This window comes from Aricia agestis, chromosome 1, assembly GCF_905147365.1.
Source record: "Aricia agestis chromosome 1, ilAriAges1.1, whole genome shotgun sequence".
NCBI lineage: Eukaryota > Metazoa > Arthropoda > Insecta > Lepidoptera > Lycaenidae > Aricia > Aricia agestis.
Genome location: NC_056406.1, coordinates 18,841,530 through 18,860,505, shown reverse-complemented (window position 1 = coordinate 18,860,505; position 18,976 = coordinate 18,841,530). Strand labels below are relative to the sequence as shown.

General features: G+C 36.9%; 3 protein-coding genes across 6 annotated transcripts; 1 reads left to right on the top strand and 2 right to left on the bottom strand.

Annotated features, from left to right (window-relative positions):
* Positions 1 to 260: 260 nt before the first annotated feature.
* Positions 261 to 11,808, top strand: LOC121740254 (cullin-3). 2 transcript variants are annotated; one of them, XM_042132912.1, is made up of 16 exons: positions 261 to 379; positions 686 to 846; positions 2,214 to 2,411; positions 2,559 to 2,744; positions 3,060 to 3,263; positions 3,974 to 4,153; positions 4,515 to 4,709; positions 5,050 to 5,226; positions 5,385 to 5,555; positions 6,581 to 6,688; positions 6,920 to 7,044; positions 7,681 to 7,891; positions 8,093 to 8,262; positions 8,421 to 8,559; positions 9,599 to 9,751; positions 11,721 to 11,808. In XM_042132912.1, exons 2-15 carry the CDS (start codon positions 787 to 789, stop codon positions 9,749 to 9,751), a joined length of 2,277 nt encoding a protein of 758 aa, XP_041988846.1. In that variant the 5' UTR covers positions 261 to 379; positions 686 to 786; the 3' UTR covers positions 11,721 to 11,808. The 2 variants fall into 2 exon arrangements, with proteins under 2 accessions (XP_041988846.1, XP_041988836.1); XM_042132902.1 differs by lacking the exons at positions 261 to 379; positions 686 to 846 and adding an exon at positions 1,783 to 1,905.
* A 25-nt stretch (positions 11,809 to 11,833) lies between these two features.
* On the bottom strand, positions 11,834 to 14,946 carry LOC121740266 (tectonic-1). 2 transcript variants are annotated; one of them, XM_042132923.1, is made up of 5 exons: positions 14,473 to 14,946; positions 14,172 to 14,378; positions 13,517 to 13,655; positions 13,265 to 13,437; positions 11,834 to 12,812 (listed from the first exon to the last, which is right to left on the bottom strand). In XM_042132923.1, exons 1-5 carry the CDS (start codon positions 14,944 to 14,946, stop codon positions 11,871 to 11,873), a joined length of 1,935 nt encoding a protein of 644 aa, XP_041988857.1. In that variant the 3' UTR covers positions 11,834 to 11,870. The 2 variants fall into 2 exon arrangements, with proteins under 2 accessions (XP_041988857.1, XP_041988860.1); XM_042132926.1 differs by lacking the exons at positions 13,265 to 13,437; positions 13,517 to 13,655.
* LOC121740283 (B9 domain-containing protein 2) lies at positions 14,918 to 16,318 on the bottom strand. Of its 2 annotated transcripts, none has more exons than XM_042132948.1 (4): positions 16,170 to 16,318; positions 15,965 to 16,090; positions 15,363 to 15,588; positions 14,918 to 15,045 (listed from the first exon to the last, which is right to left on the bottom strand). In XM_042132948.1, exons 1-4 carry the CDS (start codon positions 16,258 to 16,260, stop codon positions 14,952 to 14,954), a joined length of 537 nt encoding a protein of 178 aa, XP_041988882.1. In that variant the 5' UTR covers positions 16,261 to 16,318; the 3' UTR covers positions 14,918 to 14,951. The 2 variants fall into 2 exon arrangements, with proteins under 2 accessions (XP_041988882.1, XP_041988890.1); XM_042132956.1 differs by having other exon boundaries at positions 16,191 to 16,318.
* Between the last annotated feature and the right edge of the window lie 2,658 nt (positions 16,319 to 18,976).

The window sequence follows — 18,976 nt, the reverse complement described above, 5'->3', positions numbered from 1 at the left end:
GAATGATTTTTAGCTATTATGTCCATTTTAATTTGTAATGCATTATCGATTATAGATTGAAAAAAAATATATATTTGAATAATTACAGTCTGTCAAAAGAGTCATGAAATTAAAAAGTAGCAACATTGTAGTGTCATCCTCATATCGTCGCGCTGTCTGGTGGAGATTAAAAAAAGAAAACAACCCAATAAAAGTAGAGTAAAAAATATGATTATAATCTGTAAATTTTATAGTCTGTCAAATTGCTCTGTAATCTCTGGTGTTCGAAAATGAAGTAAAACAACTGAAGTGAACTGTGGATTTATGACAGAAATGCAGTAAAGATTTTCAACAAAAATACATTCGTGTAAGACTTGAAATAACAAGCAATCGTATTAACGTAAGTATAAATTCATCCGCTAGGTCGACTTATCAATTATTTAAATCCTGAACGGCAAAATGTCCTATTCTAAAGTGACAATGTAAAAATTAGACCATGAAGGAAAGAGGTACTCTTTATGATTTTGATTTTCATTTTCGCAGCTTACCACCGTTCTGAACATAAGTTTTTACTGTTTATCGGATACTTATTATATTTAGTTCTTGATAAACAACATAACTTCTTAGGTACAAACTGTCTATGGATACGCATGCACCATAAAAAAACGAGTATGTTTGCATTGCATTAAAAACAAACTGTTTTCAGAATTGATCATCGGGCTAACAATGAAGTATTCTGGCCCTAAATGAAATAATATTAAAGAAATTGAAACTTTATAGAGCGTAAGTTAATACACCGAAATCCAAATGTTGAAGAGTACATTGCCTAAGGACAAACCTGGCAAAATGAGGATCAGGGCCTTTCCCGTAAGTATTTTTGGTATTGTGTAGTATTATATGTATAAAAACAAGTACCTATGTAGATGCAAATAATTAGAGAAACAGTACTTACCTCAACCTAAGAATAATAAAAAATCTAAGGAAATGTAACTCCCATACTTCAACCGTTTTGATTTTTGTTCTTTTTCGCACAATTAAATATGACAATAGCTACGAAATAATAACACTCCGAAATAAAGCTGACAGCCGTTGATATTATTGTCACTTCTATAAAATACACAAAATCATGTACCGAATACATGCATAAAGAATGCATGTACTTATTTGGATCTCATTTTGTAGACTCGCGGAACAAATTTTGGACACAGTTACTCTTTCTTACTTTTTATTATTAGTAGACCTCAACACAACATAATTATTATACAATATAATCAACCACTCCACTTTTGTCTAATATAAACAATATTATGTTTTTAACAATTCTTTCAATGTTTTGCTTGGTACCATAACATTTATAACTAAGAGCGACCGCAGACTTACAGTTTCAAGTACCGTCTAAATGGTATAGTATGACTGTTAGCTATGGCAGCTTGTGAGAGCTCGCACATTGCATCCAACTAAATTGTACAACTTTTAGTTGGATGCAATGTGCAAGCTCTCATAAGCCGCCATAGCTAACAGTATACTATACGATTTAGTCGGCCACATTGAAATTGTATATCTGCGGGGACCCTAAAGTTTTATAATGGTATTGGTTAAATTTAAAATCCTATACCCTTTCGAGACATAGATAAAATACAGTTTTTAATTACATACTCTTTTGCAAGGACAATGGCAAGACATTACATTGACAAATAACTTGACAAGTGATTTAATTCAAAACTATTTTGCTTCACGGTTCAAATTATTTTAAACATGATTTTGTGAGTCTTAACAATTTTACATCTGAGGATTTGTAAATTATTTACATACTGTTCATTTTATATCCATTTATTATGTTATAATATTTAAACAAACAAAATGACAAGAAAATTTCAAGTGTGGAATTACTCTGAACCACACTATCAAATGTATCCTGATACATGGGTCTGTTATTTTTGTGGTCTGTAGTCTGTTATTTCTGTAGTCTGTAAAAGATAAAACAGAGTTTTATATTATTAGTAGTAAAATAAACCACAATTAATTATTATGAATATTTGAGTATACTACAAAAAAAGAGTAGATAAGAACCTTACAAATTATTATAACAATAGGTAACTAAACTTATCCGAATAGATAACTAGCTTAATAAGCTATTCAAAAATTGGATTATAATTTGGCTCTGTAAGTAAGTTAAGCAAAAATTGGATTATAATTTGGCTCTTTCCTCATGCATGAGATCGCACACATTTCAGATGACTATGGATGAGAAGTATGTGGCGAGCATATGGAGCCTGCTTAAAAATGCAATACAAGAAATTCAAAAGAAGAACAACTCTGGCCTTTCTTTTGAAGAGCTTTATCGCAATGCATACACCATGGTCCTTCACAAACACGGGGAAAGACTGTACACTGGGCTGAAGGAAGTTGTGTCGAGCCATCTTGAAACCAAGGTTTGCTATAATAATTCTGGCTTGGTAATTATATGGATTAACACAGTCATTAATGACTAATTTAATTACAGAGAGAAGTTAATAGATAAGTGTTCTAAAAATCTTTCTGCATTTTATTTTCATGGACAATTCCTGGTTTTGTTTTAGGTCCGTGAGGATGTGCTTCATTCCCTACACAATGGATTCCTGCAAACTCTTAACAATGCATGGACAGACCACCAAACTAGTATGATTATGATCCGCGACATACTTATGTATATGGACAGAGTATATGTTCAACAGAATGACGTTGACAATGTGTATAATTTGGGACTCATTATATTTAGAGATCAGGTTTGTTCAATATTTTTATGGCATTAGATTTTTATTATTGTATCTACATATTTAAGTGAAAGCTAATTCAAGTAAAATAAAATTTTATTTCAACACTCAATGATCTATTTGCATGATATTCACTAAGGGCCTGTATTGACTTTGATAAGTACAAGTGCAGGTGATTAGTAATCAGGAGAAATCAAGTGTGGACAGCGATTGTTTAGTGCAAGTTCTTTATTTTCTCCTAATCACTAATCACCTGTACTCGCACTAATGTAAGTGAATATTAAGGCTCATCCATTATAATTTACACAGAGCTGTTATGCCCTTCAGGTAGTACGGTACGGCTGCATTCGCGACCACCTGCGGCAAACGCTGCTGGAGCTTGTGGCTCGCGAGCGTCGGGGCGAGGTCGTGGATCGACTCGCCATCAGAAATGCCTGTCAAATGCTCATGGTGCTCGGCATCAACTCCAGAGCTGTCTATGAAGAGGATTTCGAAAAGCCCTTCCTACATCAATCGGCTGAATTTTATCGGGTACAAACTATTATTAGTGTAGGACGACAATTTTATGAACCTGAGCCAAAAGATTCAAAGACAAATTATAAGTGTATTGATAGATTAGTAACATCTGTGTTGATTAATAATCTAATAAAATGATTCTCAATAATTATTGAACTAAAAGGCAATATGCCTTGTTGCTATGAATTTGTATTTTTTGGCCACATTTAATAGTACATTACGAAAGTAAAATGACATCAGATTACCTTTACTCGCCTCGCCAAAGAATAATTATGTGTAAAATAATACTTCTTTCTACTAAGTAATACATTTTTGGGTCTGGTTGTTGAGTAGATATAAAATCATTCATTGATCTATATTAATTTACCTCTTTCGTTTTTCTTAGATTATTTTTTTCTTATGATAACGAGATAGCCATATTATGTTATTTGAGCACAGATGAAAGAGACAAGTTGCTACTTGTCTCTTCACACATGGCGCGTTGCGTCAGCGTTGCGTCGACGCAGCGCTGCCGTTGCGTTGTTTTACATAATAATAACCAAGGTGTTCACACGGTGCGCTGCGTCGTGACAGCGGCGTTGACGGACTGCTTCGTAATAACACTGCGATGACGCAACGCCCGTGTGGCCGGCTATGCGTCAAACGGCAGCGATGCGTCGACGCAACGCCCGTGTGGACAGGCTCTCACGCTGGGTGTGTCGAACAGGAGTGTATTGCGTTTGTAGATGGAATCTCAGAAGTTCCTGGCGGAGAACAGCGCGGCGGTGTACATCGCGCGCGTGGAGTCGCGCATCGGCGAGGAGGCGGAGCGCGCGCGACACTACCTCGACGACAGCACCGAGCCCCGCGTCATAGCTGTGCTCGAGCATGAGCTCATCGAGCGACACATGAAGACCATCGTCGAGGTCTGTATGCTGATGATGAGTGAAGTGAAATTAATATCTAAGAATTTTAAAATAAATGTATGGGTATTTATATTATATGTTACAAATGTTGCTATATTAATTTAAGTACTTACTCTTTCAATTGCTCTACAAGTGGCTACGCTGGTATTTAATATAAGAGAAGCACATTTATGTGTATATAGTCTCTTCACGCTTCATATACCTGTTTGAAAAACCGGTCCTCGAATCTATCTGTTTATTTCTGATTCTATGATCTGATAACATTAATTTTAAAAATATCGACTTTTTGCTTTTATAAGCTGCGAAAATCAACACTATTTTACAGACGAAAATAATAGGGACGGTGCGTTTATGATTTCAGATGGAGAACTCTGGCGTGGTGCACATGCTGACGCATACTCGCACGCAGGAGCTGGCGTGCCTGTACAAGCTGCTGTCGCGCGTCAGCGAGGGTCTGCGTACAGTCGCCGACGCGGTGTCCGCCCACCTGCGCGAGCAGGGCCGCGCGCTCGTCACCGACACGCACCACAACACCAACGCCATCACCTACGTACAGGTATAACACACCGTGTCGCACTAACAGGAACACCAACTCGGATCGCACACACACAATATATTTGTACAATATTATACTCATGTAGACCTCCATGTACTTTCATATGTCAACGTATGTGCAGCGCACACATGTATGTATTCAAGCTTATATAATAATTTATTATGAGCACTTCCACCCTTGTAATGTATCTTACCTTCATAAACACACGAGTACATTACAAATGTCGTCACCGATACCGTGGCCAATGTATTAGTGGATTCGGTGGTAAACTCGTATCGCATCTTTTATTATTTAGACATACATAACATAACTATTTAATGTTAAAATTTCCTGTTTTCAGAATCTTCTCGACCTGAAGGACAGATTTGACCACTTCCTACATAACTCGTTCAACAACGACAAAATGTTCAAAAATATGATTGGATCAGACTTTGAATATTTCCTCAACCTCAATAATAAGTCTCCAGAGTTCTTGTCTCTCTTTATCGATGGAAAACTTAAGAAGGGTGAAAAGGGGGTAAGTGTATTGAATATTTGTTCATCAACTTGGTAAGTACCTATTCATTTGGCAATCAATATTATAAATAAATTAATTATGATATTGATTGCCAAATAAATCAAAAGCCTCGTAAAAAATTTGATTCAACAAATTATTTATAAATTTTTTACTCACAGATGAGTGAGCAAGAAATTGAAGCTGTATTGGACAAGACGATGGTACTGTTCCGATTCCTCCAAGAGAAAGATGTGTTCGAACGTTACTACAAGCAGCACCTCGCCAAACGTCTTCTGCTCAACAAATCCGTTTCTGATGACAGCGAGAAGAATATGATCTCTAAGTTGAAGGTAAAGTATCGCTTCTTAATAACGCTGTAAATTATTTTAAATATTGAGTGACTAATAATTGTGAAGAGCCAAAGATTGACTGACTAAAAAGTCGAACAATGGATGCTTTGCATAAATGTTAACAGTAGAGAATAGGGATGTACGTAGCGCGTGTGCATATTAAAAATAATTAGATATCTTCCTTTTTAATTCAAAAGTAAAATTACTATAACCATCTCTATACAAATACTTCTGGATTTGTCAATTTCCCCAGAAAGAGAACTTGTTAAAAGACGTGGAACCGCGCGACTTTCACTGTATTATCGGTGACGTGTCGCAGCTAGAAAACACAGCATGGAATTAAAAACAATATCCACTCACTCCGCTATCATGTTTCCCTGCAAAATTCTTTATTTTTTTACACCTTCCTGTAAGTCTTGATTTTAAACTCGTTAGTTCTGAACTTGCTTAAAGTCGTCTATTGATATAACTCGTTTTAAATGTTCTCTTAATAAAGAATTTTGCAAACACCAATCATGATACATGTTCATAGACTCTAAGCAGGTTCTTTTAAATAAATCGTATTGTAGAGTTTAGCGTTAGTTTAGTTTATTTTGTTTGGTTTATCTTATACGTTTTAAAGAATAACGAACCTTACTGGCATACCTGTCGTATTTTGGTGTACACCAATGAAACATACGCCAATCGAAAGAGAAGATGTTTACAAACAATAAATACTCTTTGACAAAATCTCGTAAATAATATACTTTCTGAGTTATTTCAGTTTGAAAATGTAAAATAAGTAACATTTTAGATAAAGAACCTGAAATATTTAAAAAGTATAACATTTACGACATTTTGTCAAAGAGTATTTGTTGTTTGTAATTATTTTCTCTGTCGATTGACGTATGTTTCATAACACAAAAATATACCATTTTAAGTACTTGAAACTAATTAGGTAGGTATGCCACGCTCCATACAAAACGGTTCAAACTCTTTTCATTATTGAGTACATAAAACTTATGCTTTATTCTCTTACATTTTAGACTGAATGTGGCTGCCAATTCACATCGAAACTAGAGGGAATGTTTAAAGATATGACCGTATCAAACACAATAATGGACGAATTCAAAGAGCATGTTCTATCATCTGGGGTAAGTTATATTTTAGTAGGTAAGTAATTCTAATACCTTCCTTAAAATTAAATAGCATCTACAATTCGCGTTAATTTCTATATATAAGATATATAGATGAATATTTGCTAACCATTGTTTACTTCTAAAAATATTTTTTAGTGGTATTAATATGTTTTAAACGTAAAGAAGGAAGAAGTAGAGGGGTGAATACCCACACTTTAAGTGTTTATTGGTTTTCTGCGTCTACAGACAAACCTTCACGGCGTGGACTTATCCGTGCGCGTGCTGACGACGGGCTTCTGGCCGACCCAGAGCGCCACACCCAAATGCAACATACCCACTGCGCCGCGCAGCGCTTTTGAAGTCTACAGATCGTGAGTTTTGTTTTTAAAAAACTAGTAATCATACCAATATTTTAAAGGCAAAAACGATCTTTTTCCTGGCATCTTGGCTTAATAAACTTCAAAATATACATTAAATTAAAACTCAACGTTAAAACTTCAACAGCAGGAGAAAATAGACAGCCGATGACAATCCAGTATCCACGCATTTTAATACACTCGCTCTTTCAGCGTACAGTTTTTAGGGCATTTTTATCGAAAACGGGATAGCGTGAAATTTTCCACATGCGGGCCAAATTATTACGTAATAATTCAAAATTCTTCATCAAACACACAAACTTAATAATATACAATAGTATAAAGCAGGCAGCAGGGGCGACGTAAGGCGTAGGCGACCACCCACAGCCTCGCGGTCTAAGGGGCCTCGCGCCTCTTGGACCACTAGGTTTTTAAGGATTTACCAGTTTTGATACTCAAATATTCATAAATAAAAAGTTTTGAAAATAAAAGTTTAAGTATCAAAAAATTCTTTCTCTCAACAAAACCGTCATCTATCAGGGGGCTCGCAAGATATATCTTGCCCACATCAAATGTTGGTCTTGCCCCGCCACTAGCAGGCAGTGTATATCACATGTTATGCTATATATATATAATGCGTCTCGTTTGTAGGTTCTACCTGGCGAAGCACTCGGGACGGCAGCTGTCGCTTCAGCCGCAACTCGGCAACGCAGACCTGCACGCGACGTTCCGCGCCGCGCCCGCCAGCCCCCCGCACTCGCCCGCGCCCCCGCCCGCCCCCCGCAGACACATCATACAGGTCTCCACCTTCCAGATGTGTGTGCTGCTGCTGTTCAACAAGCGCGAGCGGCTAACTTACGAGGTACGTTTTTGGACTTCTATATTGTAAATAAATAAAGCCATTGTTCAGTTTTTAGTGTTAAACATACTGCCAGGTAATATTATGGCCGAAGATAAGCTATTATATTTAAATTAGTACGATCGTTACGAATTTGTTGAGCGTATTTATCTGTTCGAACGTTTCTGGGTATATGTATTAATAAATAATTGTTTATCGTTCCAGGAAATACTTAACGAGACAGATGTTCCTGAAAAGGACTTGGTCCGCGCTCTACAATCTCTGGCTATGGGTAAACCGACGCAGCGGGTACTCATCAAAAATCCCAAGACGAAGGAAATCGAACCTTCAAACCAGTTCTACGTCAACGACGCTTTCACATCTAAACTTCATAGGTATGTCGAAAATGTATTAATTAATGTTATAAATTATAATTAATTAACAATTGTGTCGTTCATTGTAATAGTGAATTATCTCCATACATGCGTTGATGTAATTGGTACCAATATATCTTATTTATTTAAGGGCTTATACTATATTATTTTCATTTCAGAGTGAAGATTCAAACGGTAGCCGCTAAAGGTGAATCGGAGCCAGAACGACGTGAAACCCGCAATAAGGTCGACGAAGACAGAAAACACGAAATAGAAGCAGCTATTGTTCGCATTATGAAAGCTAGAAAAAAGATGGCGGTTAGTATATTTTTAAAAATTTTCAGCAGTACCTAGATATATATATATAGTAGTAGCTTTACCGCTTCTATGCTTCGTTCAGTAAGTGAGAGGCCTGTAAGCACATCCCCCCATCCCCTCATTACACCCCTTGACGCGGCAACGCCAAGCCAAAAGCCGGAGGGAAGGGAGGGTGACAAAAGTCTCAAACTTTTGTCACCCTCCCTTCCCTCCGGCTCACCTCCTAGACGTCAGGACTTTTAGTATGTTTTGTCTCTAAGCACCCTGAATAAGGTCCCATAGAAATCGCTTAGGTTCCCGCTCACAGTGCGTGAGCTGAACGACTACAAATAATTAATAAATAAATCACAAAATCACAAGCTTTTATTACCATCTCTAAATCAACTTCTATATGAAACAGTCAATATAGAGGTAAACCAATATTATCAATATTTAAGTTTTGAAATAATTTTAATATTCATTGTAGCTTATAGAAAATTTTGAACAAAATTAATTACTGAGAGTCGAGATTAAGATTATAAACCTTCGGCTTCGGCCGAAGGTGGTGGCGATTGCCGATTAATCGGCTTTGGCTTCGGCCAAAAATAGACCTTCGGTCGGACACTAGTGGCCGTGAATATTTCTCATTCTTATCCATTTAATGTACTGACACTTACTGCCGCACTCAGAGACGAACAATAATTACTTAAATGCTACGAATAATAAAAACTAAGGAAACGTAACTCCTATACTATAATTACCTTTACAAATTTGGTTCCTTTCGAACTGTCATGTAACGTCAGCCTGAATATACCGCTCAAGGCCACCTAAACAATGCAAATGTATTGAAATGTGTACCTTACCGGCCGCCTAGACGAGCAATTTTATTGTCAATATCACGCCTTAATTTTATTGAAGCATAGCCATTCATTAAATTGAAGCTTAATCATATTTAAATGTCTCTGAGTGCGGCAGTAAGTAATAACTCGGCAAACAACTGTTCTCGGAGGGTTTATTGTATTCACTCCGATCATCACTCACTTAAATTATTACGTTTCAGCATACGTTGCTAGTCGCGGAGGTAACGGAGCAGCTGCGTGCGCGCTTCCTGCCGTCGCCAGTCGTCATCAAGAAACGTATAGAAGGGCTCATCGAGCGGGAGTACCTCGCGCGCACGCCCGACGACCGCAAAGTCTACACCTACGTCGCATAGGTGCGTAGCCCCGCATACCCCGCCCACCACACCTCGCCCCGCGTACCCGCAGACATGTACGTACATGTACGAGCGTACCCGCTACCGTGCGGAAACGTGCATGCGTACCCGCTAGCGTACACGTACAAAACCGCGCGTGCGTGCCCATTGGCGTACAACGCCCGAGTATACGGTACACGTGTGATTGGCGTGTACCGTTCGTCTTTCGTGTACAATAAACTGCGTGCGTAACTGTTAGCACTTGACCCCCGCGTTTGCATCTCCAGTTGGTAATAGGGTTGCCAAATGCGTGTTATTTCACGTACAAAGCAAAAGTTGTCAACCTTGCCGCTCTAGATGCGTTTGTGTATGGCATTTGTTTGCCCAAATGACATGCTCCATTAAGTAGAGTTTAAAAAGAGTTAAGATCGTGATTTAAGTTTGTTAACACAATATCATTTTCCAATTTCCTATTATCTGCTTTAGTTCCGGAATCCACTAGAACCCAATCATGATTAATACAAAATATATTATTCATTAATCATTACTTAATATACACAAATCTATACCTACGTCGATTTAACTTTTATTGATGTTAATTCAGCTGATATTGAATGAGTTGCAATTTAAATCTGACGTATTCCTCCAACACAACAACCCTCTACTTCGTGAATATTTTAATTATAAGCGCGTACTATAATGAATATAGTTTTATCATAGTTAACATTATACTTTTACGAGTAGGTTTTTGTTTATGTAGTTTTATAACCCAATTTTACATTGGTCTCCTCTGATTTATTGCGTAATTTATAATTCTTATTATAATTATATTATTAAAACTCTTAGCTAAGTTACTTATATTTCTTTATAGCTATTATTTCTTTATATTTCAGACAAAATGTTTACAAAATTGAAAAAATATAGGAACATACTAATACATACTTCCAAAATCTATAGTCTTTATGTGAATATAATAATTATGTATTTTGTAATCACGACAAACCCAGGTCGATCGAGAGATCTTCAGATTTTCAGTGGTTATTTTATTTATTAGTTTAATTATGAAAATGCAACACAAATCTCTGTTTCTTCTTTGAAAAAAAATGTTAATGAAGTAAAAAAAATGAAATATACATAACATAAATAGTAAATACACAAAACTTATGTTTTCATATGTCGGCCTGTCCACGTTGGACCATGATAAACGAATACACGCGATTACGGACGTGGAATATTCGTCTATCATTTTGATTATATGATTTTGCATGCTATAGACCGCAATCATGATTATCATAGCCCAAGTGTAGAGAGGCCTTAATGCAAATCGCTTGATGGTGTTTACATACGCTATCGAATGTTGATAAGGCTTGGTCCGCCGAATTATTAAAGCATGATAAAAATTAATGTGCAAAATACCTGCTAATATACTCAATGGAGGCAACTGAGAGCGACATGTAAATGCGATGAAGTGAAAAATAATTGTTCTGAAATATATCATCCAAAAATCATTTTAGTGACGCTCCATACTAGCTTGAAACCTACTAGGCTGTCTTAAAATATAATAACATATTTATTGTGTTGGCAATGCTTCATATATTTTTCATGATAACTTTTAGATTAATGGGATTGTAATTTGTAACAGTAATATCGTTGGTAAGAAAATTATATAAGTACGGATTGAAATGTAATAATCGGTGTAAAAAATGTATATAAAAATCGATGCTTTATTCTGATTGTTTCGATGTGTAAGTGTTCCTCGTAATTTCATAGCATATAGTTGTTCTAAATTAAAATTCTCTTTTTTAAATAATTTCTTTTATTTAGCTTCCCCAATGTTAGTGATGATGGGACATTTTTAATGCGTCGCTACAAACAACTGGGTCTTTCCAGTAAAGAAACATTTCTATACTTAATCTTAGAAGTTAGATTTATTTGAATATTGTAAGTATGTTTTCTAGTTCAACTCATCTAAATTGGGTTTTATTTGCAGGCAGTCACAGTATCAAGTCGGATAACGAACCGGTTATAGAAGTAACGAAAGTATTTAATTATTTCAAAATAAAATTATTGTTTATTGATAGATATTTTATTTACTAACTAAACTTAGCACACATTCTAAATTCTAAACCTAATATACATTCTAATAAAACGGAAGGAAGAAGTTTTTGGGCAAATGGATACTGAGGAGCGGCGCGCCAGCGTACACTTTCATGGCGGGACCGCTCGCATCTATAAACTTTACGTCCACAGACAAAACAAAGAAATAATTTTGTTTACTAGACATGGTGAGGTTTCTAGGAGTCCCGACAATCCGTGCTTCTATTATTTTGTTTTCATTTTTCCCACTGTCTACATATACTATTGTAAATGAAAATCTTGTTACAATATTATAGCACAACAATAGCGAGTCTTTTGGATTATAGCCTCCGTACACGTTGGTTCTATTAATTTGACTTAATATTGTCCATTTTACGTTCTCCTGAGGTTTGCCAAAAGGCGAAACGAATATGTCACTATTTAGGCGTAAGAAATTTTTGATACGGTCCTGTATTTTTACGCAAATATCTGTTGCATTGTTGGACTTAATTCGTTCAACGGTGAATTTGCAGTTTATCCTTTTGTTCTCGTCAAAGTTAAGCTTGTTATTTAATATATTGTTTAGTACGCACATACCGTTTTTGTTGTCTGGCAGCAAAATGTAGTTTTCGTTCTGGGTGTTGTTGTAAAATTGTTGCGTTTGATTGTTCGCTAGCGTCGAGGCCAGGACCGGCAAACCCTGAACATAGCCAGGGTTGCCACTCAACTTAATTATCCTACTGGTGTCGTTCGCCATAAGGAAATTAACTCTAATTTCTTGCTGAATAAATTGAAGCGTCGTCGAAACATCCTTCACGTAAAGTTTTATGGCGGACGTGAGTATTCCAGTTTCGTTGCAATATAATGTATACTCTATTCTGTATGCAATATTCGAGCAGTAGCCCTCTGAGCACGTAGGTTCGTGCAATTGCTGGTTGTAATTCTGACAGGCCTCCTCATTGCATAATATGACTGACCAGTTGGCACAAAGTAGTGATGAGCAATTCTGCAATCATAAATCGATAAGTTTAAAGATATGAATACCAAAATCAACACTAATGGTGCGCTTATACAATCAACTAAAATTGCTCAACCTCCAGTGAATTCTCGTCAACTTTGACGTCACGACTACATCAAGCAATTTGCGGCAACGAGCAGCAATATTGCGCAATACAATATTGAGTGATGTGGCCATCGAATATTTAAGCGATATGAAATAAATTGCTCCATATTGCTCCACTAATTGCTCCAGATCGCTCCATTCGTATCGCCGAGCAATTATTGCCGTAATTATTGCCCGTTTAAGCGCTTCTTTACTTATGCTTAGGTACACGCAATACTAAATAAAACTTTATAATTTGTCACAGCAATGCAATCCTATAAACAGGCAAGATATTATATTATAGTGTGACCGAAACCGTAAACCATTCAGTTTTTATCAGGCTTAAAAGTACGTACCAAACCTGTAGAACTATTAGTATATGTCACTATTTTAGCTTCTTCTGTTATTTTTAATATTTGCAATGCATTTATCTCTTTTAATTTAACATTACACTTTACGACTTCATTGACTAAGAAACGGATCGGTTTCTTACTTTTACAGTAGTTGTTCACCAAGGGAATTGGTATGTCTGAAACACAAGAAGTGGACGTTAATTAAAATCCTCTAAATAAACATTTATTATAGTTAAAATACCACTAAGTACTAACCTAAATATTTTAAAGTTCCTTTACTTAATAATAGTAAAGGATCCCCAATCTTGTACGTGGCTTTTTTTGTAGTAGCCGTGGGCTCTAGTTTATCAACCGTGTGCCATTTGTACACCCTGTTAATGACTGCAGTATCAGCCTGAAAAAGTAATAAGTTAGGGCGTTTATGCTCAGATGCCGCAAACCTTACCAAAAATAAGCGACTTACTCTTTCGCTTATAAGGGCTTCGCAGCGTCGTGTACGGATGACGCTACATATATCCCCGCGTTCCATTTAGCGTTAAAAATGATCAAAACGCTCAAAATGCGTACTTTGAGCGTTTTGATCGTTTTTAACGCTAAATGGAACGCGAGGATAGAGACACGCTAACGACCTCACTCAGAGGCGTTTAGGGAGATCGCAGACGACAGACTTTTTGTGCGATCGAGTCTGCGGCGCCCATACAGTCGGCATGGCGAGGAAGTCTGTCATCTGTGAGGAAGTCTGTCGTCTGCGATCTCCCTTAATGATAATTTTAATTTAACCCATCACAAGCCCCATAAGCTCACCGGTGAGCGAGACACAATAGAATAACAATAGATTTCCAAGAATCCACGATCGAAGGATTAATTATGAATACTTTACGTTAAGTAGGTAATCATTCTATCACTTTACCTGATTGGGTCGTATTTCTTTGTTCTCGGGCAAATTAGTTTTAACGATGCAAAATAAGCTTTCGATGGCGTTGTTACTACATTGAGTTAACTCATGTTGTGAACGTTTCTGATATTCTCCCTGAGATCCTTCACAGCTATTGAATAGTGTTATCTCTTGATCGGTGCAATCAGTATCACAGCAACAATTAATATCGCACAACTCGAACTGAAAAATAATAAGGTTAGATAAATACAAGTAGGAAACTTACGAGTACTATAATAATATGAGAAGGTAAATAAAATAGAAGAATATTATTTACAAGTAAGTCACAAGAGCATCTGTCCTGCTTTTTAATATTTTTCTTTTCTTTTGGAGGTTTTACAGTAGACGTTTTGTAGAGGAACGTTATTTCCGTGACATTATCGAATTCAGTCGTCGCTAGCGGTGACTCCGAAGTAAACGCGCCATCTATCGTCGAGTTGCCGTCCTCATAGAAGAGGTCAATTTCTGTGGTAACCAAATCAGTGGTAGTAAATATTTTCTCGGTTATTGTAGAGTTAGGATATACTTCAGAATTTTCTCCTTTTTTAGCGCTGGCCGTTTTTGTGCGATAATAGAGTGCATGTGGTTTTTGAGTAATTCTTTTTATGACATCGTTCGAAATTTTCCTGTTAGTTTGGTTAATATCCACTATACTTTTGACGCTCTTGCCGGTTTCATTTGTAAAATCCATCAAACAGAACTGTATTAGTATGGACATGAGAGTGAAGCAGAGGTAAGTCATGGGGTTCATCTTGCTCATTTGTACTCTACACCGAACTGACTGAAATTCCTGAGTATTATATCCAAGCTCAATTCTATATCACCTTTGGACTGAGTGGTGAGCTTAAACCTGGAAATGGAGCATCATTTTATGGAAAGGTGCCGTTTAGTAAAAGAAATAAAGTTCATAATATTATTATTTTTACTACACAAATAGGAGCACGTTAATAATGTTATTTTAACTAACACGACATAATTTCGAAACAAAGTAGATACTAAGTAACTTAAGGATAAAAACAGACTATGTGTTATTCCAGCGCATTCCACCATGCCAAATTTAATTGAAATCTGTTCAATAGTTCATGCGTGAGAAAGTTGCAAACATGCTCACTAGCTTCGTCGACTTTTCACCAAAAAAAAAGTACTTAATCTTTAAAAAATACCCACCTATCGCTTCCAAAGCTTATAACATCTATATTGGCAACGTTGTGCGATCCGCCCAGGAACGTCTGTCGGAGTTTATCAGTCAGCGTGGTGGGTGCGGGCGCCCAGCAAGCCACCCTGATACTGTGATGGCCAGGAGCCGCCGGCACTACGCACGACCCGTACCCAACCACCCACGTCCGACTGAGAGAGTCCAGGCAGCTCACTTGGAATATCAGTTTGGGCCAACCTGCAAAGTATTAAGCAAGCAAAGATGAAGGTAGTAAAGTAGAAAGTAATGTAATAAAGGAATGCATCAGTTTTTAGGGTTCCGTACCCAAAGGGTAAAAACGGGACCCTATTACTGAGACTTCGATGTCTGTCCGTCTGTCTGTCTGTCTGTCTGTCTGTCTGTCTGTCTGTCCGTCCGTCCGTTTGGCCTATTTTTGCTCTGTAACGGTACGGAACCGTTCGCGCGCGAGTCTGACTCGCACTTGGCCGATTTTTTTTATTTAATTCCTTAGAACTCGCGCGCGGACCAAACTTGAAATTTTTGAACTTTTTTATTTGCGTCAGCAAAGTGATAGGTTATTTATAGTTTATATTGCTTGCACTGCGTCACTTACCTTGGATCCCTTTGGCAACGTAATGAATATCGATTGGATGAGACCAATAGACTATGTTCTCTTGATTAGGCTGGCCCGCCAGTGTTTGTCCCTCCGATGAACCTGATATCAGGGTCCAGTTTGGACCTAAAATCGAAATAGTTTTTGTTAGTAATAGGTTGATAGACACAAAAGCACTGAATTTCACAATCAAACAATTTCTTACCCGCTTGAATCGAATACCTACAAAACAAGGAGTGAGTATCTCTAAAGTTATGCACACTTAAAATCTGCCCGAGTATATGAAACTCTGCCATTAGTTTTCCTTCACATTATAACTAAAGTAAAACTATTCACAACAAAAATTTGAGCATGTTTCTCCAGAGACGTCATGTTTGTTTTGACATTGGTTTCCATAGCAACGAATAGAACGGCGAAACATGGTAGCGGTCATTGACTCCCTGTCAAAAACCTTGTCATTTTCTATATAAACCGCGATTGACAATGGACTAGCAACATCTGACACTTCATTGTCAATCGCGGTTTAAATAGAAAATGCCGAGTTTCTGGCAGCGAGTCAGTGACCGCTACCGCCATGTTTCGCCGAGTACAGAACTTTTGGCAACTGGATGGTAACTGGTAAGACGTGGTAGCCTACATACTTCTATGTGACCTGGATTTGGGGTCGATGACCACATGAATAGTAAGGGAGCCCTAGAACATTTTTTTTTATTACTATCAAGCAAATTTTTTGTGAGTAGCTTCATTTTGATAAGACGAAAAATATTTTTAACTGCAAAAAATCTTGAAAGTCAAAAGTGGTAGCTAACAGAAATAGAAAGGTCAACCAAGTTTTGTTGTTTATAGAACCCTATAACGGAACCCTAACGAGCAGATTTTTTGTATATTGATAAATTAATAGTCATATAATTTAAGGATAACATTGTCTACAAATAAAACAGTCCATATTTTAGGACCATCAATTCAAAGTATGAAATCCTTTCTATCTCTGTTAGCACTATCGAGATTTTTCGCAAATAAAAATGTTTGTCTGATCAAAATGAAGCTACTCACAAAAAAAATTCTTGAAAGTAATAAAAAAAATGTTCTAGGGCTTCCGTACTAGAATAGTTTGAGCACGTAAAAAATTGTGGCAAGAATTTAGAATGTAGCCCAGAAACAAAATCTATCAGTCGTATTAAGGCAAGCCTATCACTGATTCAATTACAGTACGGTCAGGTACGGTCTTTAGGTAATTTTATTTTTCATAAAAATAAAACGAGTTTATAAAATAAAATATTCATTTATTAAAATATATACATTGGCATTCAAGAATGATATCAAATACTATAGAGTAAGCCTGCGACGAAACTGAGGAAGGCCACACCTTCCTCAGTTTCGTAAAGCTGAAAGTTTACCTGTTTGTGGCCTTTACAGAGGTAAGAACGACCAACAACTACGGAGTTTCGGTCGCGGTTACTTAAGGAGGGATCCAGTTCTGAAGGTCTACCTGAACCTCCAGAAACAGTAAAGCTCAATTTCATAGCTTTTGTTCTTCGCGATAAGTGGAAGAATTTCGCCTTGCAGTGGTGGACATTTTTGACAGCCGCCAGACACCCTTAAATATTCAAAGTATTAGACTTTGCGGGTGTCTAGCAGTGAGAAGCCACTGTCAAAATGTCCGGCACTGGAAGACGAGATTCCACTACTTACCGCGAAGAATATAAGCTATGAAATTGAGCTCTTTCTCGAAGGTCAGGTAGACCTTCAGAACTGGATACCTCCTAAGTCCTAAAGTAACCGCGACGGAAACTCCATAGTTGCTGGTCGTTCTTACCTCTGTCGATCATTCCACTTGGCACCACCAAAACGACACCACCGGTGGTGTCATATGTATTCTCTAGGGTAGTCTAGAGTCACTGACTAGTGACTACTGACTATGAGTGATGTTACATAGTTGTTTAGTTGTTGATATGAAAACTCCAAGTTCAAGCAGTAAAGTTTATATTTATCTGTCACTCAAATGGTCATCTTAGGGTGATGTCATATGGATTACGGACTAGAGATTCCATATTACAGCACCGGTGCAGTGGTGTCGTTTTGGTGGTATCAAGTGGAAGGAACGACCTCTGTAAAGGCCACAAACGGGTAAACTTTCAGCTTTACGAAAAAACGAGGAAGGTCTGGCCGTCGCAGGCTCTTGGTCCACAAACAAAAACTATAATAGTAATTTCAATGTTAGGTAATTCTAATCAAAGGGATATCTGCTTTACTAAAATAATATTATTTAAATATTCATCACTTATATTTTTATCAAATATTTATAAAATATTATATTTAGGTATTTATCACAAATTTAATTAAACAACGACTGATGTTACTGATTTCTGCAGATACACCTGTTTTTTACAAGAAACTCTTTTAAATTGTGTTGGAGTTACTAAAATCGTTCCACTTTAACAACCTGACCAAGACATCACAAAAAAATATTTATAATCAAATACAGGATGTCACAAAACTAAGTGATAATACTTTAGGGTGTGTATACTCTCCATTGTATAGAGTTCACTGGAAAAGTAGCAGCGCTGAGAGTAATTTTTTTTCACTTTTGTATGGGGAAACTCGTGACGCTGGCGCGCTTGCCCATACAAAAGCGAAAAAAAAAAGGTCTTTCAGTGCTGCTACTTTCACAGTGAGCTATCTACAAGGAACACGTACACACCCTAAAGTATTATCACTTAAGTTTTGTTACACCCTGTATATAACAATCAATTGTTCATCGTATAAAAATAACTCGTATGGCACAATAACAATAATGTTGTCGTTTACAACGATTTAACAAGTGTCTTATAATTAAAGGAACGTGTAATGTTCCTTACAATGTGATGCTTGCAACAAGCGAATACTCCTCTTACTAATAAAAATATACAGCTAACAGCTTGTGCCTTGTCTGGCATATTGGAAACATGACAGACAGAGACAGAGGACCTTAAATAGCTGGGTAAATGTTTTATAAGTAATTTATAAGTAAGG